Source organism: Coregonus clupeaformis, chromosome 35 (assembly GCF_020615455.1).
Source record: "Coregonus clupeaformis isolate EN_2021a chromosome 35, ASM2061545v1, whole genome shotgun sequence".
Lineage (NCBI taxonomy): Eukaryota > Metazoa > Chordata > Actinopteri > Salmoniformes > Salmonidae > Coregonus > Coregonus clupeaformis.
The window spans coordinates 23,402,841-23,426,929 of record NC_059226.1 but is presented as its reverse complement, the minus strand read 5'-3'; the positions used below and the strand labels follow the sequence as shown (position 1 = coordinate 23,426,929).

General features: G+C 43.8%; 1 protein-coding gene across 2 annotated transcripts; it reads left to right on the top strand.

Annotated features, from left to right (window-relative positions):
• The first annotated feature begins 10,627 nt into the window (after window positions 1-10,627).
• LOC121551285 (lipopolysaccharide-induced tumor necrosis factor-alpha factor homolog) lies at window positions 10,628-23,313 on the top strand. Of its 2 annotated transcripts, none has more exons than XM_041863857.2 (6): window positions 10,628-10,850; window positions 11,007-11,109; window positions 17,777-17,973; window positions 19,622-19,690; window positions 21,957-22,101; window positions 22,388-23,313. In XM_041863857.2, exons 3-6 carry the CDS (start codon window positions 17,793-17,795, stop codon window positions 22,491-22,493), a joined length of 501 nt encoding a protein of 166 aa, XP_041719791.1. In that variant the 5' UTR covers window positions 10,628-10,850; window positions 11,007-11,109; window positions 17,777-17,792; the 3' UTR covers window positions 22,494-23,313. The 2 variants fall into 2 exon arrangements, with proteins under 2 accessions (XP_041719791.1, XP_041719792.1); XM_041863858.2 differs by having other exon boundaries at window positions 10,974-11,109.
• Window positions 23,314-24,089: the final 776 nt, after the last annotated feature.

Below are 24,089 nucleotides of genomic sequence, written 5' to 3'. Positions count from 1 at the left end.
CTTTTACCAGGGTCTGTCGGAGCAGCTCAAGGATGAGTTGATCTCCTATCCGGAGCCTAGTGACCTGGACAGCTTGGTAGCCTTGTCTATTCGGGTGGATAATCGAGTCCGAGAGCGAAGGAGGGAGAAGCAATGGGTTCCGTCCAACCGATCAGCTTCTCAGGTTCCAGTCGGGTCGTCAAACTGCGCGGCTCGCTAAAGTTGGGGAGGACTTTTAGCGAGCCAGTTTCGACCTCTCAATACCTCTGTCAGACCCCGTTTCCCGGCTACCCTTATGAACAGGAATCAGAGCTTAGCGATTAACGCTTTTGTCGATTCAGGTGCCGATGGAAGCTTTCTAGATGCCGAGTTGGTGGAACAGCTGGGGCTTTCCAAGGAGCAATTGCCGGAAGCCATTGAAGCTACCACTCTGGACGGCAGTAGTCTGGCACGTATCACGATGAGGACTGAACCGGTTAAGATGCTGTTGTCGGGGAATCATTCTGAGATGATTTCATTCTTCATTCTGCCGTCTTCCCATGTTCCTCTGGTCCTTGGATACCCCTGGCTGAAGGAACACAATCCCACGTTCGATTGGGTGACGGGCAAGGTAACGAGTTGGAGCCTTGATTGTCATGCTAACTGTCTCAAGACTGCCTGCCCCCATTCGGTTCCCAGTCAGGTGATTGAGGCTAAACCCCCAGATTTGTCCCTGGTTCCCGAGACATATCACGATTTGGGGAAGTTTTCAGTAAGCAGAAGGCTCTGTCACTCCCTCCCCACCGACCATATGATTGTGCCATCAACCTGTTCCCTGGAGCTGTCTACCCCAAGGGAAGGTTATACAGTATCTCCCGACCTGAACGTGAGGCTTTGGAGACCTACATCAAGGAGTCCCTAGCTGCTGGTCTCGTTCGTCCCTCGTCATCACCCCCTGGGGGGCAGGATTCTTCTTTGTGGGTAAGAAGGATGGCTCTCTTCGACCGTGTATTGATTATCGGGGGTTGAATGACATCACGGTCAAGAACAAGTATCCCCTGCCCTTGATGAGTTCTGCCTTCGACTCCTTACAGGGTGCTACGGTGTTCACCAAGCTAGACCTACGCAATGCGTATCACATGGTCCGGATCAGAGAGGGGGACGAGTGGTTGACGGGTTTCAATACACCGATGGGTCACTTCGAGTATCAGGTGATGCCGTTTGGACTGACCAATGCTCCAGCGGTATTCCAGAGTATGGTGAACGACGTCCTGAGAGATATGATCGGTCTCTTTGTGTTTGTTTACCTGGATGACATTCTGATCTTCTCGAAGGAACCTTCCGACCACGTCCAGCATGTCCGGCAGGTTCTGCAGCGATTGTTGGAGAATCGCCTGTTCGTGAAGGCCGAGAAGTGCGAGTTTCACGCCCACACGACATCCTTTCTCGGGTACATCATCTCCAGGGGAGAGATTAGGATGGACCAGGAGAAGGTTAGAGCGGTTCTGGAATGGGCCCAGCCCGGTACGAGATTGCAGCTCCAGAGATTTTTGGGGTTTGCGAATTTCTACCGCAGATTCATCCGGGATTACAGCCGTGTGGCCGCTCCGTTAACTGCCTTGACTTCCAGTATCAGGACCTTCAAGTGGAATCCGGAGGCGGATCGAGCGTTTCTGGATTTGAAGAGGCGATTCACCAACGCACCGATTCTCTCTCAACCGGACACGGCCCGTCAGTTCGTCGTTGAAGTGGACGCGTCTGATGTGGGAGTTGGCGCCATCCTGTCGCAGCGATGCTCCACGGACAGTAAACTCCATCCCTGCGCCTACTACTCTCGTCGCCTTTCGCCTGCGGAGAGGAATTACGATGTGGGTAACCGGGAGCTTCTCGCGGTGAAACTTGCCTTGGAGGAGTGGCGCCACTGGTTGGAGGGGGGCGGAGCAACCGTTTATTGTCTGGACTGACCACAAGAATCTTGCTTACGTGCAATCGGCTAAACGTCTCAACTCCCGCCAGGCCAGGTGGGCGTTGTTTTTCGGACGATTCAAGTTTTCCCTGACGTTCCGACCTGGATCTAAGAACGGCAAGGCGGACGCCTTGTCTCGGATGTTCTCCAAGACGGAGGAGAGTGGGTCCAAGACCGAGACAATTCTCCCCCGGAACTGCGTCGTGGGAGCTGTTAGGTGGAAGATTGAGGAGGAGGTGATGGCGGCTCTTCGGACGCAGCCCGGTCCCGGTAACGGTCCACCCGGTCGGTTGTTTGTGCCTGAGTCGGTTCGTCCTGCGGTCCTCAAATGGTCCCACGCCAGCAAGATGGCTTGTCACCCTGGCGTGGCTCGGACGATGGCGTTTCTTCGCAGACGTTTTTGGTGGCCTGCCATGGCCGAGGATACTCGGGTTATGTTGCTGCCTGTCCAGTGTGTGCGCAGAATAAGGGTACCAATCGGCCCAGCTCTGGACTACTTCACCCCCTTCCTATTCCCGGCGACCATGGTCGCATCTGGCCCTGGACTTTGTCACTGGGTTGCCCGCTTCTGAGGGGAACACGGTCGTTCTGACTATCGTGGACAGATTCAGCAAGTTCGCCCGCTTTGTGCCAATTGCCAAGCTTCCCTCTGCCTCGGAGACGTCCGAGATCCTGGTTAGGGAGGTTTTCAGGGTCCACGGGTTGCCCAGTGATATCGTTTCCGACCGTGGCCCTCAGTTTACCTCTGCTGTCTGGAAGTCCTTCTGTTTGGCCATTGGAGCTACAGTCAGTCTCACATCTGGTTTTCACCCCCAATCTAATGGTCAGGCGGAGAGAGCCAACCAGAAGATGGAATCCACGCTACGCTGCCTGGCCTCTTCCAACCCCACCTCCTGGGTCTCTCAGTTGCCTTGGGTTGAGTATGCCCACAATACTCTCCCTACATCTGCCACTGGGATGTCTCCCTTCCAGTGCCTGTATGGCTACCAACCTCCCTTGTTCCCTTCTCAGGAGAAGGAGCTCTCAGTGCCTTCTGTTCAGGCCCATATTGCGCGTTGCCACCGGACCTGGCATCGGGCCAGAAAGGCACTCCTTAGAGTTTCGGACCGGTATCAGCTCCAGGCGAATCGTCGCCGGATCCCCGCTCCCACCTACACCATCGGAGATAGGGTCTGGTTGGCTACACGGGATCTTCCTTTACGGACTGAGTCTAGGAAGTTGTTACCGAAGTTCATTGGTCCGTTTGTGGTGGAGAAGGTGATCAATCCGGTGGCAGTTCGACTCAAACTCCCGAGGACGCTCAGAGTCCATCCCACCTTTCATGTCTCCTGCCTCAAGCCTGTTTTCCTCAGTCCTCTGTTGCCTCCTCCGCCTCCTCCTCCTCCTCCTCGGATGATCGGAGGTGGTCCTGCCTACACGGTGCGACGCATCATGGATTCCAGACGGCGGGGCCGGGGTTTCCAGTATCTCGTGGACTGGGAGGGGTATGGTCCTGAAGAGAGGAGTTGGATTCCGCGGCGACAGATCCTAGATGCTGACCTCATCCGTGACTTCTACCGCCTCCATCCTGGCGCTCCGGGAGTCCGCCCGGTGGCGTTTGGTCGGAGGGGGGTACTGTAACGATCCCGGCAGTCTGAGTCGGGTCCTGTCTGTGGACTAGTTTTTCTGCTCGGGATCTCCAGTTTCCCGAGGGTTCTGGAACGCTCCGGGGAGCTCTCTTGATTTCCGCACCTGCATCCCATCTGCAATCTGCACACCTGGTCCTGATCATCACCCTTCTTAGGCTCTGGCCTAACATCCATTCCCTGCCGGATCGTTAGCCATGAACAGTAGGTTTACCAGAGTATCAGTCTTAGAGCCTAGCGTTAGTTTTGTTGTTTTTGCACCTTGTTGGTTTGTTGCTTACTTACCCCCGTTTTGTTCCATCTGCAGTCACCCGTCCGGAACCTTCATCCAACCTCTGCCTGGTGGTCGGCGGCTGCCGACCCAGGATGGGATCAACCACTGCACCCCCAACAACTAATCAACGCCGCCCGCTCTGTTCCCTGGATTATTCAGCATCACTCTTGAATTTGTAAATAAACACTCACCTTCGTTTCAACTTACCTTGTCCTGGTCTGCTTCTGGGTTCTGGCTTAGCAACTCGTGACATACTCATGGTGTAGTAGTAGGCTATTCTAAATTATTTCATTTCTTTCTAAACCAACCAACCTGGTCTCATAGACTAAAGGTAACATAGTAAATGTGAATCCAGGACACTCAAATGAGTAATGATATGTTACGTTTGGTATACTTACATAAGACAGAAGGTCCCACCATAACACCCGCGCGTTTTGGACTTCTAACCACTTTTAGAATTTGTGTTTGAGCTACAGAAGTGTATCATTGGATTTCTCTATTTCTTCTGCATCTATAGATACAAATCATGTCAGTGTGATTTTTTTATTTTTATTATTTAATTTCACCTTCATTTAACCAGGTAAGCCAGTTGAGAACAAGTTCTCATTTACAATTGCGACCTGGCCAAGATAAAGCAAAGCAGTACGATAAAAACAACAACACAGAGTTACATATGGCGTAAAACAAAACGTAAAGTCAAAAATACAACAGAAAATATATATACAGTGTGTGCAAATGTAGCAAGTTATGGAGGTAAGGCAATAAATAGGCTATAGTGCAAAATAATTACAATTAGTATTAACACTGGAATGATAGATGTGCAAGAGATGATGTGCAAATAGAGATACTGGGGTGCAAATGAGCAAAATAAATAACAATATGGGGATGAGGTAGTTGGGTGGGCTAATTTCAGATGGGCTGTGTACAGGTGCAGTGATCGGTAAGGTGCTCTGACAACTGATGCTTAAAGTTAGTGAGGGAGATAAGAGTCTCCAGCTTCAGAGATTTTTGCAAATCGTTCCAGTCATTGACAGCAGAGAACTGGAAGGAATGGCGGCCAAAGGAGGTGTTGGCTTTGGGGATGACCAGTGAGATATACCTGCTGGAGCGCATACTATGGGTGGGTGTTGCTATGGTGACCAATGAGCTAAGATAAGGCAGGGATTTGCCTAGCAGTGATTTATAGATGGTCTGGAGCCAGTGGGTTTGGCGACGAATATGTAGTGAGGACCAGCCAACAAGAGCGTACAGGTCACAGTGGTGGGTAGTATATGGGGCTTTGGTAAAAAAAACGGATGGCACTGTGATAGACTACATCCAATTTGCTGAGTAGAGTGTTGGAGGCTATTTTGTAAATGACATCGCCGAAGTCAAGAATCGGTAGGATAGTCAGTTTTACGAGGGCATGTTTGGCAGCATGAGTGAAGGAGGCTTTGTTGCGAAATAGGAAGCCGATTCTAGATTTAACTTTGGATTGGAGATTCTTAATGTGAATCTGGAAGGAGAGTTTACAGTCTAACCAGACACCTAGGTATTTGTAGTTGTCCACATACTCTAGGTCAGACCCGTCGAGAGTAGTGATTCTAGTCGGGTGGGCGGGTGCCAGCAGCGTTCGATTGAAGAGCATGCATTTAGTTTTACTAGTGTTTAAGAGCAGTTGGAGGCTACTGAAGGAGTGTTGTATGGCATTGAAGCTTGTTTGGAGGTTTGTTAACACAGTGTCCAATGAAGGGCCAGATGTATACAAAATGGTGTCGTCTGCGTAGAGGTGGATCTGAGAGTCACCAGCAGCAAGAGCGACATCATTGATATACACTGAGAAAAGAGTCGGCCCAAGAATTGAACCCTGTGGCACCCCCATAGAGACTGCCATAGGTCCAGACAACAGGCCCTCCGATTTGACACATTTAACTCTATCTGAGAAGTAGTTGGTGAACCAGGCGAGGCAGTCATTTGAGAAACCAAGGCTATTTAGTCTGCCAATAAGAATGCGGTGGTTGACAGAGTCGAAAGCCTTGGCCAGGTCGATGAAGACGGCTGCACAGTACTGTCTATTATCGATTGCGGTTATAATATTGTTTAGGACCAGCTCGGAAACCGGATTGCATAGCGGAGAAGGTACGGTGGGATTCGAAATGGTCGGTGATCTGTTTGTTAACTTGGCTTTCAAAAACTTTCAAAAGGCAGGGCAGGATGGATACAGGTCTGTAACAGTTTGGATCTAGAGTGTCACCCCCTTTGAAGAGGGGGATGACCGCGGCAGCTTTCCAATCTCTGGGGATCTCAGACGTTACGAAAGAGAGGTTGAACAGTCTAGTAATAGGGGTTGCGACAATTTCGGCGGCTAGTTTTAGAAAGAAAGGGTCCAGATTGTCTAGCCCAGATGATTTGTAGGGGTCCAGATTTTGCAGCACGTTCAGAACATCAGCTGTCTGAATTTGTGTGAAGGAGAAGCGGGGGGGGGGGGGGGCATGGGCAAGTTGCAACGGAGGTTGCAGAGCTGGTGGCCGGGGTTGTGGTAGCCAGGTGGAAAGCATGGGCAGCCGTAGCAAAATGCTTGTTGAAATTCTCGATTATTGTTAATTTATCGGTGGTGATAGTGTTTCCTAGCATCAGTGCAGTGGGCAGCTGGGAGGAGGTGCTCTTATTGTCCATGGACTTTACAGTGTCCCAAAACTTTTTGGAGTTAGTGCTACAGGATGCAAATTTCTGTTTGAAAAAGTTAGCCTTTGCTTTCCTAACTGCTTGTGTATATTGGTTCCTGACTTCCCTGAAAAGTTGCATATCGCGGGGGCTATTTGATGCTAATGCAGTACGCCACAGGATGTTTTTGTGCTGGTCAAGGGCAGTCAAATCTGAGGAGAACCAGGGGCTATATCTGTTCTTAGTTCTGTATTTTTTGAATGGGGCATGTTTATTTAAGATTGAGAGGAAATTACTTTTAAAGAACAACCAGGCATCCTCTACTGACAGAATGAGATCTATATCCATCCAGGATACCTGGGCCAGGTCAATTAGGAAGGTCTGCTCGCTAAAGTGTTTTAGGGAGCGTTTGACAGTGATGAGGGGTGGTCGTTTGACCGCGGACCCGTTACGGACGCAGGCAATAAGGCAGTGATCGCTGAGATCCTGGTTGAAGACAGCGGAGGTGTATTTAGAGGGTAAGTTAGTCAGGATGATATCTATGAGGGTACCCATGTTTACGGATTTAGGGTTGTACCTGGTAGGTTCGTTGATCATTTGTGTGAGATTGAGGGCATCTAGTTTGGATTGTAGGATGGCTGGGGTGTTAAGCATATCCCAATTTAGGTCACCAAGCAGTACGAACTCTGAGGATAAATGGGGGGCAATCAATTAACATATGGTATCCAGGGCACAGCTGGGGGCTGAGGGGGGTCTGTAGCAAGCGGCAACAGTGAGAGACTTATTTCTGGAAAGGTGGATTTTTAGAATTGAAGCTCAAACTGTTTGGGCACAGACCTGGATAGTATGATAGAGCTCTGCAGGCTATCTCTACAGTAGATTGCAACTCCACCCCCTTTGGCAGTTCTATCTAGACGGAAAATGTTGTAGTTGGGGCAGGAAATTTCAGCATTTTTGGTGGCCTTCCTAAGCCAGGATTCAGACACTGCTAGAACATCAGGGTTGGCGGAGTGTGCTAACGCAGTGAATAACTCAAACTTAGGAAGTAGACTTCTGATGTTAACGTGCAGAAAACCAAGGCTTTTACGGTTACAGAAGTCAACAAATGATAGCTCCTGGGGAGTAGGAGTGATACTGGGGGCTGCAGGGCCTGGGTTAGCCTCTACATCACCAGAGGAACAGAGGAGGACTAGAATAAGGATACGGCTAAAGGCTTTAAGAACTTGTCTTCTAGTGCGTTGGGTACAGAGAATAAAGGGGGCAGATTTCCGGGCGTTGTAGAAAAGATTCAGGGCATTATGTACAGACAAGGATATGGAAGGATATGAGTACAGTGGAGGTAAACCTAAGCGTTGGGTAACAATGAAAGCGATAGCATCACTGGAGGCACCGATTGAGCCAGTCTCGGCGTGTATGGGGGGTGGAACAAAGGAACTATTTGAGGCAGTTTGAGAGGGACTTGGGGTTCTACAGTGAAATTGTATAATAATTAAAGGGGTGTTTGTGAGACAAGGGCGGAACCGAAGGTGGCCCGGGCCGGGTCTTTTTACAAAAATGTCTATAGAGTCTGAATGGTTTGAGCTAAAAACTACTAAAAGCTATCTATGAAAGCTGAGACTCTCACAAACAAGCACATGTTTTACTCTATGATGTCCACAAGCTACACAATAGTTGTTAGAAGGTAAGGGGTTATTCTGCAGAGAAGATCATAGGAAATCCCAGGACATAGTGTCTATAATACTGAGTCGTTAGAAGGTAAGGGGTTTTTCTACATAGAAGATCATAGGAAATCCCAGGACATAGTGTCTATAATACTGTAATAAGGTCATATACAGTGCCTTCGGAAAGTATTCAGACCCCTTGACTTTTTCCACATTTTGTTACCTTAAAGCCTTATTCTAAAATTGATTAAATAGGTCACTCCCCCCATCAATCTACACACTATACCCTATAATGACAAAGCAAAAACAGGTTCAAAACAAACAAAAAAAAACAACAACTGAAATAAGTATTCAGACCCTTTACTCAGTACTAAGTCTTCTAGACTTGAGGCTGTAATTGCTCCCAAAGGTTCTTCAACAAAGTACTGAGTAAAGGGTCTGAATACTTATGTAAATGTATTATTTCAGTTTTTTTTTTTTTTACTACATTTGCACCATTTTCTAAAAACCTGTTTTTGCTTTGTCATTATGGGGTATTGTGTGTAGATTGATCAGGGGAAAAAACAATTTAATACATTTTAGAATAAGGCTGTAATGTAACAAAATGTGGAAAAAGTCTAAAGTGTCTAAATACTTTCCGAATGCGCTGTATATGCTTTCTAAATATAGTATAATCAAATTATAAAATGGCTAACTATAAGATTTCACCTTCCTTATAACTGTAAAATACATACAGTAGCTTGGCATCCTGAACTCGTTAGGAACTCGCCTTTCATCTGATATTAATATATGACAAACAGAACGTGTTTTTTGTTTAAAATCTATGAATTATTTTAGATTACTTTGATAAAGTTCACTATGAATCGATCTCTGAATGTGCTAGAGTGACGACACCACTTTCTTCACTTGCGCTATGATGTAAGAATGTTTGGATACCAGGCTCGTGCTGGGACAAAAAGGTTAAACCGGGTGCATGTGAGCTCCGTAAAGGGCAGACCAACGGACAGGGTAGGAGGTGACGAACTTGACCATGTCACAACAACTACAAAAACGGTATAAAAAAATTAACAAAATTATACCACCACCCAAATGACACCTGGTAAGTGGGAGGACAAAGGGGCGGGTGCATTTAATACATAGTAACGGGCAGTTTCCATACAAGTTGAGTAGTAGCCAAAAAATACAGGAGATTCAATGAGCAGCGCAACCCTACATTTCACCTATGAACATCAATAGCAGTACCAGGTGCAGTAAGCTTAATTTGTGGTAAAAATCTCAAATTTAGGATTAGGCTGTTCATTTGATTTTATCATTTTTATTACGGACATGGTTTTTATGTTTTGCTCCTTTCAAAATACCCATGCCAGGGGACCTTGTTAGATTGTGTAGAAGTTTAAGTGAATGAAGTGAACTCTATGTGGGAAAACAAATCATTGGGAAGAACACCAGACCAGAACACCCCCAACCCACCACCCACATCTCCAATCAAAGTTATTGCCCTGCCTGTCACCATGTGCTGTGTCTAATGTTTATGATGTTGAGTCATGCACAGTCAGGGAATCCAAATATTTACAGATGCAGGTTTTCTGTTGTGTGTTGCTATTTTGGCCAGGTCTCTTGTAAAACGGGTTTCTACTCTCAATGTGACTGACCTGATAAAATAAAGTTAAAAAACTAAACAAAAAAGAGAGAGAGAGAGAGAGAGAGACCAAGCACTATTAGAAAACACTCACCACCCAGGAAGTTCAAAGTTACAACAGGTTGTGGAAATACTCATTTTATACCCATTCGTTTCTAGAATTGATATCTACAGTATGTCCAATGTTTCTCAGACCTCTCACAGTAATTTAATTGGCTATTGATCGGCTAATATTCTAGATATTTCCCCTCCTTCTTACAGTAACACATTGTTTCATCTTGACTAAAATAGGTGGTGCATTTTATAACTATTTCATATAAATTATTAATGAATAATTTTATCATCCACCCTTTATATAAGGATGACAATCCCTTACATTGTTGATATTTCCACCCTTTCTTACAGTTGTGTCATATAGACTATAGTCCATGGTGTGATCTTTAACAATGATATTTCATGCCCAGTGTTAACTGTAAGAGTGTTAAGCTGTGAGCCCACTGAACCCTTTGTAAATGTCACCCTAAACAATGCATGCGTTTGTGTGTGACTTTTGAAAGGTTGAGGTCAGGCATCATATGAGTTTGTGATGGGCGGGGATTCTCCTGAAAGCTAATGATGGAACAGTCAGCCCCAGACTGCTTTGAAACACGATCTATTTAGCCAACACATTCATTCTTGTGACTTTTGAAAGGTTGAGGTCAGGCATCATATGAGTTTGTGATGGGCGGGGATTCTCCTGAAAGCTAATGATGGAACAGTCAGCCCCAGACTGCTTTGAAACACGATCTATTTAGCCAACACATTCATTCTATTTATCTCCCTCCCTCCCTCCCTCTCTCTCTCTCCGTTTCCATTTCTCTCTCTCAATCTCTCTCCCTCCCATCGTCCCCTCCCCCTCTCTTTCTTTCTCTCTCTCACTCTCATTCTCTCTCCCTGAAACTTTGATGGATCAGGTTATTTTGTTCGCTAGTTCTAATGGAACTCTTTCACTCTTTCTGCATCCAGTGTTATTTCAACACCTTCCTTTGATTGCAACCGCTTGAACAGCGTCACAAAACACAGGAGGTCCTAATGCTAATTTAAGGTAAGAGTTTTTCAACAGTTAAACAATTTCCTCTAATATCAGAAACTGTAGGAGGTCTTGGGAAAACTTGCTTTACATCCTCCTCTCACTCTCTCCTCCCACCACTTCCTCTTCGGTCTCAAGCCAAAGGCATCTCCTTATTTCTTTCTCTCCCAGGACCGGACAGTTCAAGGCCCACAGCCCAGTCGTTCACCCTAGGAATCCTTGAGGTATTTGGGCCAGGAATCAGAGATTCTACCCTTAGGAGAGCGGGGTGGTGGTGAGTATTATGCTCTGTAGTACGAACGCCGTTCAGGTCACAGTTGTCTCGGTTATTTGACGCGTGAAATAGTCTTATTTGATGCATCAAATAGTGTTATTTTACGTGTTCATTTTGACACACAAGACCTGAACGGCCTTCCGTACTGTAGTAGATGTTTGGGGTTAAGAGCTAGCCTAAAGCCTGGGATACAGACAGTCACTTGTAAATGTTTAGTTACTACACTTCTGTAGAGAACAGGATATAATACAGATGTAGGATCTTAATTTGATCACCCTGTTGCTGGAGAACTTTCCTGCAATGCAGGAAATTTAAACGTTTGTAATTTCCATTTTGAAATGTATCAACCCCTACAAAAACGTCCATTAATTATAATCCACATAATAATTAAAATGTCCTGTTGTTGCAGGATAATTTTTTCCTGCTGTAGCAAACTCGCTCAAATTAAGATCCAACATCTGTATTATATCCTGTTCTCTACAGAAGTGTTTGTGTTATAGTAGAGCTTTATGTTGGTCTGTCCTCTGTTGAATAGTGTTATTATGAGAATAGAGGAGTTGTTCAAATGAGTGTGTGTTGAAAGGGAGTGTCTTTCTGTCATCTACAGTTAGTCATGAGGAAATCCTTGTCAGGGTGTGGCACTGGTTGTGTACTTTAATTGTGGATGTGTGTTCATAAACGTGTGTGTGTGTGTGTGTGTGTGCCTGTGTGTGTATGTTTTTGTGCACACATACGTGCCTGTGTGTACATGTGTGCATGCGTGTGTGTGAGATAGATGGTGTGTCTGCTCTTGAGTGCACATCCATAGAGATGGATGACTTGCTCCATAATAGGTTTAGTGAGGGCCGATGAGAAGGCAAAGAGCTGGAGGAGAATGACTGGCCTTATCTACTCTGAGTAGGAGCCAACTCAGGGTAGAGTTCACAGGAGGTTGGTGGCACTTTAATTGGGGAGGACGATTCATGGTAATGGCTGGAGCGGAATGAGTGTAATGGTATCAAAAACAGCCAACACAAGGTTTCCATGTGTTTGATGCCATTCCATTTACTCTGTTCCAGCCATTATTATGAGCCGTCCTCCCGTCAGCAGCCTCCACTGACACACAACCTCATACACACTGTATGTTTACTATACAGACTCACAACTTAATATAGGTTGAATATACAGTTACAGTACATCATTTCATGCTACAGAAAAACACAACCATACTAACAGCTTTACTGTACAATACAGATACACTACTTCAGAATGTAGATGTATTATACACTACAAGAACAGATGCACTACTTCATCCATGTCCAAGTACACCATTTAGATAATGTGAAAGCTTTAGTAGGCTATCCAGAGGCTTTTATCAAATCAATGAGAGGAGAGACAGAGCAACATAGGGAGGGAAGCACAGGGGAGTCCACGATCTCAAGGCAACGTTTACAACATTAATCCTTCGTAATGGGTTTATACAGCAGCCAGATAACATATAGCTAGCCTCAATTTCCAACCTTACTTATAACCGAGTGATGAACGAGACTTGGGAGTATTAACAGTTAAGTATTAACAGGTCATTAGCAGGGTTTCTTCATCCTAGATCTGGGGACCCACAGAGGTGCACATATTTGTTCTTGCCAATCACTAACACCACCTGATTCAGCTAGTAAAATGCTTGATACTACGTTGATTTGTTTAAACATGTGGGTTAGTAATAGGCTTATAGTAGTACAGAGTAGTACAGACTAATGAGGGACAGTGGTCTCTACGGTTTCTCTCCATGCTTGAGTTGAGGTTAACTCTCTTCTGGGAAGCCTGATCTTCAAAGACAGATGGTCGTAGGATAGTCACACACAGTTGAGAGATGAGGATAAACATAATAGATTTCCATTTCCCCCTTAGTATTCTACAGCAATGTCAATACATTGACTCCATTGTTTCACATTCACTTCTTCTTTTAAGAAAAATAGTAGAATAAGCATTGTGTAGGAGTAGCTATAGGTAAACAAACACACAATGCTTTGACTTCTGCTTTTCATGAAAAGTTGTCATGGAAACCAGCGAGAAGTGTGGCGGGAAGAAAAAGGAGAAGTAAGTAAGTAGAGTAGGTATAGAAACTCTGACCAGGTGCTTAATATAACACAACACAACAACATTGGCTGTAGTGACCATAACATTGTGGCAATAACAAGGAAAGCCAAAGTGACAAAGGTTGGACCAAAAATAATTTCTAAGAGATCATACAAAATATTTTCTCAGGACTCTTTTGTTGAAGATGTTTATGTTGGTCTGATGTGTATGAGGAAGTGAATTCAGATGCAGAACTGGAAGTATTAGTGAAATTATTCATGCAAATTGTTGACATGCATGCAGCTATTAAGAAATTAACTGTGATAACTGCAGATACCTCTTTTTGAGGTCGTTTCAGTAAAAAAAAAAAAAAAAAAAAAACGTTTTGGGATTTCGGTTTCAATATTATTTTTAAACATTAAATGTATTATGAATAATGACGTTACAATGATTTTAGAGCTTTTTAATGGAAATTACAAAGCCAAAAATAGTGAACATTCAATTGCCAAAACATTGAAAATATCCCATTGTCTCAGTCAGGTCCATATTGAGTAGAAAAATAGGAAATGACTATGAAATAATACAATATTTCAGTTGTGTATATTACTTAGTTTTTATTATTTTTCATTCCTTAAATGAATAATCTCATCTCTGCTCAGGCAATAGCAGTCAGCAGGCCAGGCCATCTAACGTTATGTGGTCCCCATACAGAACTTTCTTTAGTCATCCTATTTAGCTACCCTGCCTAAGTACAGTCCCTTCAAAAAGTATTCAGACCCCTTGACTTTTTCAACATTTTATTACATTACAGCAGGTTGGATGTGTAGCGTCGCTGCACAGCTATTTTCAGGTCTCTCCAGAGATGTTCGATCGGGTTCAAGTCCGGGCTCTGGCTGGGCCACTCAAGGACATTCAGAGACTTGTCCCAAAGCCACTCCTGCGTTGTCTTGGCTGTGTGCTCAGGGTCGTTGTCCTGTTGGAAGGTGAACCTTCGCCCCAGTCTGAGGTCCTGAGCGCTCTGGAGCAGGTTTTCATCAAGGATCTCTCTCTGTACTTTGCTCCATTCATCTTTCCCTCGATCCTGACTAGTCTCCTAGTCCCTGCCACTGAAAAACATTCCCACAGCATGATGCTGCCACCACCATGCTTCACCGTAGGGATGTTGCCAGGTTTCCTCCAGACGTGACGCTTGGCATTCAGGCCAAAGAGTTAAATCGTGGTTTCATCAGACCAGAAAATATTTTTTCTCATGGTCTGAGAGTCTTTAGGTGCCTTTTGGCAAACTCCAAGCGGGCCGTCATGTACCTTTTACTGAGGAGTGGCTTCCGTCTGGCCACTCTACCATAAAGGCCTGATTGGTGGAGTGCTGCAGAGATGGTTGTCCTTCTGGAAGATTCTCCCATCTCCACAGAGGAACTCTGGAGCTCTGTCAGAGTGACCATCAGGTTCTTGGTCACCTCCCTGACCAAGGCCCTTCTCCCCCAATTGCTCAGTTTGGCCGGGTGGCCAGCTCTAGGAAGAGTCTTGGTGGTTCCAAACTTCTTCCATTTAAGAATGATGGAGGCCACTGTTTCTTGGGGACCTTCAATGCTGAAGAACATGTTTGGTACCCTTCCCCAGATCTGTCTCGGAGCTCTACGGACAATTGGCTTGGTTTTTGCTCTGACATGCACTGTCAACTGTGGGACCTTATATAGACAGGAGGGTGTCTTTCCAAATCATGTCCAATCAATTTAATTACCACAGGTGGACTCTAATCAAGTTGTAGAAACATCTCATGGATGATCAAAGGAAACAGGATGCACCTGAGCTCAATTTCGAGTCTCATAGCAAAGGGTCTGAATATTTATGTAAATAAGGTATTTCTGTTTTTTTCTAAACACCAGTTTTCGCTTTGTCATTATGGGGTTTTGTTTGTAGATTGCTGAGGATTTTTATTTATGTCATCTATTTTAGAATAAGGCTGTAACATAACAAAATGTGAAAAAAGTCAAGGGGTCTGAATACTTTCTGAAGGCACTGTTTGCTGCAGAGCTGTCTGACTAAATCATTTTACTAGTTCTTCAAAGTAGATAAGGTATACTTTCTTTCAGAAACTGTCTCTGTCCCTCTCGTTGTGTTTTGTACATTCCTCATTCATGTGGTCTATGTGGTCTGTGTGTAGCTAACTTAACTTAGCAGGCTTAAAAGTGTATCCGTCCAGAGATCTTTATACAATGACGATGCCCTAACAATGCGAGTCATTGTCCCAAAGGTGGTAAGAAAGGTGAAAAGTTTAGGTCCAAAATAATCCCATAGAAACTCACTGGGCTTATTTTGGACAGATTTTGGCAAGAGTGAAACCTCTTGCTTCGTCTCTTCCTCTCTGATCTGTCTCTGAGCTCGAAAAAACTGCCGCAGTTAATTACCACATTTCTGCACTGAATTAGATTACATATTTGCTTAATGAAAACTACAACTCCCTTCAGCCCAGCGTCCCACATAGTTCTTAACTTAATTTATTCCGATTTCTCTCATTAATTATTTAATTTCTCTCTAGAGAAATGGCGTGTTGGGCTCACAAAAAATTAACTAAATTGAACTGACGTCGGTCAATTAGTTATTTAATAACCCCCCAAAAAACAAATGTTGGTTAATCACTCAGCAAACACACAATACAAGGGGTCTCTACAGAGTCCCAAAGTCCAAAATGAATTCATGGCAACGCACAGTATTATACAGAGCCATGATTACTCAAGCAAAAAGCTAATTACCTTTAAAAACAGATTAAACAACATCTCATGGAATGACAGTGACTGTATGGGAACACGCACACAAACACATGCACACACAGACACACTCTAACACACACAACATTTTTTAGTTGCATTGTTTGCATTATGCTTTAGTTGTTTGTATATCATTGTATTTTACATTTGTGTGACTGTCCTTGTCTATAATACACCTTTCAAACCAATACTTTTTTCCACCAACTTTAGCATCCCGCCAACTTTGTTCTGCTTTTTCTCTATGTCTGAAAGGTGTTGCCGGTATCAAAGCATAAACTTTTATTTCCGCTAACCGGCCTAGTCATGATTGCGGTAAAGTTCTGCCTATGGCTTAGTATGAAATGTAGCCGTAATGCTGAGGCGGCATTAGCACGCACTACACTCTTAAGGTCTTGATGGTTGCTAGGCAGCGGCCATTACTACTATTATCCTTTCTAAACTTTGCGAGGCATGTCACTTCACCCATCTCTTCGCATAGCCCACCACATGCACTGTTTTCTTAACCACAACTGGATGGATCCATAAAGAATGACTGTGTGAATAAATATCACTGAATGACAGAAATATTTGAATAAAGTAGGCTAATGTAATTGAAGGCAACAAATTGTTGCTTCCCAAAGTCATCCAATCGTTATAATACATTTTATTGAAGCAATAGCCTACTGCGTGTGGTCAACAATTTCAGCGCCGTTTCGGGCAGCTTTGAGACAAGAGTGGGGACTGGTCTTAATAATTCAATTAATGTCCGATTTGTATTTTCATTTAGTCTCCGTTTGGATATTGGTTATAGGCTACAGTTAGGCTGTGGAAATGTTAGCTAAGTTGAGGTGAGTGCTGCTCATGATCATGTTGTCTAGTTGGCTCATTTATTAGCCTTGATCAGAACATTTTGCCTGCATGCTAATGTAGTTAACAAGTGGATTATTTTGCTCTTCACTAATGTTGCTTGGTAGCCTAGGCCTACTCCTGACAAAAAGCCTGTGACTTCTTAATCAATGGGATTTTGTTTCACTGAATCTCTGTGTTTATATGTGGTTAATTCTCTGGCTGGGCAAATAAGTGGAGGTGGTATAGCTCATCTAATCGTTTTCTCATCTATCACTGATCAGACACATTTAGCATGCAATAATGTAGCCTAAATCAAGTCTATTATTTTGCTCGACCACGTATAGGCAACTCCAAAAGCCTGCGGAGGTTGAAAAAGAGATGAAATGTGGATATATGACAGCGGTTCCACATGTTCCTGTGACGGAAGCTGTGTGGCAAAAATATTATTTGTATTTTATTCTGTTATAGTCCATTATATTCTTAGCCTACTATAACATATATTTGTTGACTGTCTGTTTAACGAACAAAATAACTATTGATTTCATGTGCATGGCCATGTAGCTTATAGGCTCAAAATATGCTATTCTGTTCTTTAGAAAATTAATTGTATTAGTCTGTTTCATAGGACTTGCCTAAACAAATTAATAATGTATTTCTTTGATGGTGGTATATTCAATGGGTTTATTAAAATAGGCGTCTACCCACATCGGCTCACGACTACTCCCACTCCTAAACTTGCCAGCATGTGAATGGGAGATATAAAATACTTCTCCTGGCAAGAACGTGGTAAAAATAGGACTTTATAAATTGGCTTCTTAAAAACATTGGCAGATTTTTTTTTACAGGCAACATACCGTAAAGTCTTTCTGTAAAGGGTATCAGTGTATCAGTGTTTTGTTACTAGTCATGTTATTTTTTTATTGTGGACCCCGGGAAGAGTAGCTGATACTTCTGCAAAAGCTAATGGGGATCCAAATAAATAAACACAACACACATAACAGTTTCCCTCATTGCAGGTAGAGATCAGTGGAGATGGAGAAAGGTTATCCCGGGGATGGTCCTTCCGCCCCTTACCCAGGACCTCCCATGAACTATGGGGGGATAGCCACGGGCCAGGGCCCCCAGCCAGGCTTGTACACTCAGCCTCCAGGAGGATACCCTGCCTCCCCTGGTCCTCCACAACCAGGGTTCCAGCCTGGTCCCTACCAGGGAGGTGAGTGTCTACTGGTTCATACTGTACTTCAGAAGGCTGGATTTACTGTATATTCTGCGTGTGAGAACCAAGCATTTTTGCACATTTTAAACCAATTCCTCTAACTCTGGCTTAGAATGTTTGTTTCTCAATTATTTTTTTTCTGCATAATCACCTAGATCTTAGAGACGACAGGACACACAACAAATGCTACTAAAATATACATTTGGGTCCATGGAGATTAATTGAAAGTGCTCTATCCCTTGTGGCAACTACTGTAGATATGATACAATCAGCCTAAGCCAAATAAGAATACACAACAACAACAAACAGCTTGATTTGTGGTTATCTGTGTCTGTCTCTCCTGCTCTTTGGTTACACTGGTGGAGAATGGAGACTTTGGAAAGTACCCTATCCTTCAGTTCTCCGAAACCATTCAAGCACTTATAAAGTGAGAACATACTGTTAAAAAAGTTATCTTGTGTATTCTTTCCCCTCCTTTGAATTATATTGATTGTGTTTTGGATTACAGCACAGCAAACACTTGCCTCCTTCAAGTACTATTTTGCAACACCACTTTTCTTTGGAAACACTCCCCTTCAATGTCAATAATGTGTGGTGCCGGATTTGTGTGGGAAAACACTCAAACACCTACGCACACCATAAAGCCTTGACCATTATATTTAACTACGCACATTCTAGTCATTTATTACAGTACATGCTCTTATCCAGACATATGTAAACAAGCTCATATCAAGGGCAGAACAATCATACAGTCAATGGTGGAAATGGGGGGAACCCATTGGAACTGGAAATGGGGTGGAACCCATTGGAACTGGAAATGGGGTGGAACCCATTGGAACTGGAAATGGGGTGGAACCCATTGGAACTGTAAATGGGGTGGAACCCATTGGAACTGGAAATGGGGTGGAACCCATTGGAACTGGAAATGGGGTGGAACCCATTGGAACTGTAAATGGGGTAGAACCCATTGGAACTGGAAATGGGGTGGAACCCATTTGAATTGGAAATGGGGTGGAACCCATTGGAACTGGAAATGGGGTGGAACCCATTTGAATTGGAAATGGGGTGGAACCCATTGGAACTGGAAATGGGGTGGAACCCATTGGAACTGGAAATGGGGTGGAACCCATTGGAACTGGAAATGGGGTGGAACCCATTGGAACTGGAAATGAACATCACTGGGTGTGAATTTTGTTGATGATACAGCGCAACTATCTGAATCATGTGGATTAACCCAGTTAAAGTGATAGTTCAGCAATGTTACATATTTAGACAATTTGTTTCCTTACATTGAAAGGAGTCTGAGCAAGCAACCTGTGACAAAAGACTGCTTTTGAGGTAAGATAACAAGTACTTAAATAATGGCAAACCGCTATGTAAAACTGCTGAACTATCCCTTTAATCAAGTCCATTTCCAATCAATCAATCAATCAAATGTATTTATAAATCCCTTTTTACATCAGCAGATGTCACAAAGTGCTGGACAGAAACTCAGCCTAAAACCCCAAACAGCAAGCAATGCAAATGTAGAAGCACGGTTCCACCAACAGATACAATCTAACTCCACAGAGCATGGTGGTATAGTAACAACATGTTCATTGCATTGTGACCACATTGTGATTGGGATCTTACTCTCCTATTCAAGGTCCCCAAGCAGGTGTGTACCCACCTCCACCACAGTACACCTCTGGACCAAGTGGACCTGTGCCAGTCGGTGAGTTGACACTTCCACTTCCACCACACGCACACACACACACGCACACACACACATTATCAAAGGTTAATTGGGGTCAATATGAGCTAAATAAGGAACTTACTCGAAGATTAACCCAAATGCACATGACATGTTTGAACACAACTTGTGACCTCAACTTGTGACCTGAGTAGAATTATTGCCCTGGAATTGACCCAAACTGTGTGGGCAGTCTGAGCAGTGACTATATGTATGGGCAGGTCCTGGACAGGAACGGTGGGCTAGAACAGGAATGAATGGAAAGAATGAAACAGCCTTTTCCGGAATGAGAAAGGAATGTGAAATACCGGGAAAACAAGGTGACTCACAGAATATCTATAAACTGTATCTAAAGCTACTCTGGGAAAACAGGGGATATGAAGTTACATAATGTCTCAGTCAGAGCTACTCCGGGAAACCAGGGGATATGAAGTTACATAATGTCTCAGTCAGAGCTACTCCAGGAATCCAGGGGATATGAAGTTACATAATGTCTCAGTCAGAGCTACTCCAGGAAACCAGGGGATATGAAGTTACATAATGTCTCAGTCAGAGCTACTCTGGGAAAACAGGGGATATGAAGTTACATAATGTCTCAGTCAGAGCTACTCTGGGAAAACAGGGGATATGAAGTTACATAATGTCTCAGTCAGAGCTACTCTGGGAAAACAGGGGATATGAAGTTACATAATGTCTCAGTCAGAGCTACTCTGGGAAAACAGGGGATATGAAGTTACGTAATGTCTCAGTCAGAGCTACTCCAGGAAACCAGGGGATATGAAGTTACATAATATCTCAGTCAGAGCTACTCCAGGAAACCAGGGGATATGAAGTTACATAATGTCTCAGTCAGAGCTACTCCAGGAAACCAGGGGATATGAAGTTACATAATGTCTCAGTCAGAGCTACTCCAGGAAACCAGGGGATATGAAGTTACATAATGTCTCAGTCAGAAATACTCTGGGAAACCAGGGGATTTGAAGTTACATAATGTCTCAGTCAAAGACTGGAAGGAGAAAAGTTCAGAAAGTAAAATCTGTGCATACATTCACAAGATAACAAGTCAATATTTCCATCCATGTTTTGGATGAGGCTTTTCCTCTCTGGCTTCATCCCAAATGGAACCCTATTCCCTATATAGTAGGCCTATGGGCCCTGGTCAAAAGTAGTACACTATATAGGGAATAGGGTGCCATTTGAGACACAGCCTCTCTCGCCCATTTGGGTTGTGACCCTTCTCTTACACTGATGTTATTGTGCTGTGCCAGAGAGGTGATTTGATTTGGAGGCACTCTAAAATGTGCAGCAGCCTGGTGGGAATGAATGGACTCTCTGATCCTGGATCAGATTTCCTTCCTCAGCTCTCAGGCAGACTCGACTAGCCTGGTCCCAGATCTGCAATCTACAACTCCATTGCTGTAATTGTCACAATGAGCACAAACAATTCAGAGACCAGGCTAAGATTCTACAGTAAACTGGTTCAAATGAAACTTAATTGTCTGCTGTGGAGAACTGTTTAGCAGAAAAAAACAATCCCTGAGTAAATATTTAGTCTTTAGAAATTGAAAGTTATTTTATTCTCTTTGGGCTAGTATAAGGAACTACAATTCAACTGTGTGTGTGTGTGTGTGTCTGCACATACGCGTGTGTGTGTGTGTGCGTGCACACGTGCGTGTAATTAAAAGTTTATAAAGTGCAGTTGTACTCAGCAGACCACCAGGTGTCAGTATTTCTGTCTTTCTGGATAAGTTGAATAAAGTTGTTTTCATGATACACTAAATAGTTCCTTTTACATTACACTCTTCAATTACACTACAATCCGTGTCACATCGGTGCCCCCTTCAAAGTCGTAAAGAAGGATGGAAGGAAAGTGAGAGATAGACAAAAGACATGGGAAGAGGCAAGAAAATGTTTTGAGTGTCCAAAGAAAGATGGACAGAAGAAGGAAAGCATAAAAGATTGGGAAATATTAGGGAAAAAATAAGGGAAAAAATTGAACTTGGTGGGGAACTTGGTTACCTTGTGTGACTCTCTCCTCAGTGACCCATGTAATAATGATTCTTAACCTTGTCTCTCTCTCTTTCTCCTCAGTGACCCATGTAATAATGACTCCTAACCTTGTCTCTCTCTCTCTCTCTCCTCAGTGACCCATGTAATAATGTCTCCTAACCTTGTCTCTCTCTCTTTCTCCTCAGTGACCCATGTAATAATGACTCCTAACCTTGTCTCTCTCTCTCTCTCTCCTCAGTGACCCATGTAATAATGACTCCTAGCCTGATGGAGGTTGGAGGTTCGACCATGTGTCCCCACTGCCAGCAGACCGTGGTCACCAAGACAGAAACCAACCCTGGCCTGCTCACCTGGCTCATCTGTGGTGGCCTCTTCATCGTTGGGTGAGAGAAATCATCCTCTAATGCTATGCTGTAGTATAGCTGTGTATATGACCGACTGGGGTACGAAACCTGGGTCAAAGCCTCTGAGCTAAAGCCTAGGAATACCTTTGAGTTGTGCACTAGGGAATACGGAAAGTAGGGTTCAAACCCAGGTCTTCTGTGCATGACACGACTGTGTTAGCCCTCTCAGCTAAAGCCTATAGGCATACCTTTAATGAGTGCATTATGGAATAGGGTACCATTTTGGACGGAGACAATTCATTAATTCCACTGTTTAACCCTGTAGGTGCTGGCCATGCTGCGCCATCCCGTTCTGTGTAGAATCATGTAAAGACGTGGAGCACAGCTGTCCCACCTGCAACAAAATCATCTACGTCTACAAACGCATTTGATATTAACTTGACCTGACGTCACTGTACTACCTTTATCTGAAGGACTTGGACATGGCACTTGAATCAAATCAACATTTCTGTAAATGTATGAGGGTCGTATTCATTAGTGCATGTGATGTTCGAAAATGTTTTACAACGAAGAAACAAAAACAAATATTTCTCATTGTCCAGGTAGTCCCTCCCTTTTTCAGTCCATTTTCTTCCATTTGGTGCCTAATGAATACGACCCAGGTGTAGCCAAAAGGGTTATATCTATCCTGTATAGTCCCTGAGTAGGTGGTGAGATTCCCTCAGCTCCACAATATACTGTATAATATATGCCATTTAGCAGACGCTTTTATCCAGTTTTGTGTGGGTTACCCTAGTAGGAATTCAAACCCACAAGCGCCATGCTCTATCAACTGAGCCACACAGGTCCCTGGCCAGACTTGACATTTGTAGTGACTTCCAAAGAGAATCCTGATACCAAAGACTGATAATAGCTGCACTATAGCTGTTTCACTGTAGTTCTGTACTCGTCTGAAGTCCATGACAGTGAAGGAACTTCTAAACCACTCTACTTCTTATTGTAATATTGTTATATTGAGATGTATCTATCACCATTATACTTCTTATTGTAGTATTGTTATATTGTGATGTTTTTCTTATTACACTCTTGTAGATGTTCCCTCACTGATCCCGTTCTCTTTCTCCTCTGAACGTTCTACTACTCATTTGTCATAAAGGAATGTTGTCAATAATTACAATGGATCTTATGGTTGTCTTTTCACTTCCTGCCTAGTTGCTCGGTAAAGCTCTGATTAAAGTTGTCTGAATTGAAGAGATGACTCAGCATTTTTATTATGAGCAGATAGGAAGCTTGAGCAGACTGCCAACAATTCTTTGTCATCCATAAACTGCAACTACTTCAAACCTCACTGGTTTCACAGCTACAGTGTTATAACTTTATCTCACCAGGGTTGCGTCCCAATTATCTCTCCTTTCTTCCAAAGTGTGTACTTGTTCACTTCTCTTCATGGATTTGAAAGGAAATGACTAGTACATGGAAACTCTCTCTAGCCCATGCACACTTCAGGAAGAAGGTGAGATTATTGGAATGCACCAATTCCTGTAACAATTTATTGTATACATTTCCTGCAACAGTCCATCAACTTCCTGTAACTAACATTTAATCAGTCCAGACCAGTAGCACAATTCAGAAACGGTCCCTGTTGGGCTAGATAGAGGAAATGGAGAAGCATTAAACTGAGACACAGTTGACGTCTGATAGAATAAGTGCTCTTCACGAGTTTAAGTGAGTTTTCACGTTGCAATTCAATGACATACTTGATAATTGCTCCTGATAACTGAACGCTCCAGTTTAGTGCACACTCTCATGATAGACAATTGTTCTTCAACAATTAGAAAGGGTCACACAGGGATTCAGAGAGAGATTAATACAGTTTGTTAGATGTTTGTTTCTAGAAACCACAGTGTGCTGTTCAAAACACTCAAGTCCTTTGTTTGTGCTTTGTTCAATATGCCCGGACATGTACAGTATGGTAATCTGTTGTTGAACCTATTGAATCTGTCAGTGCTTGACATGGGCACGAGCTG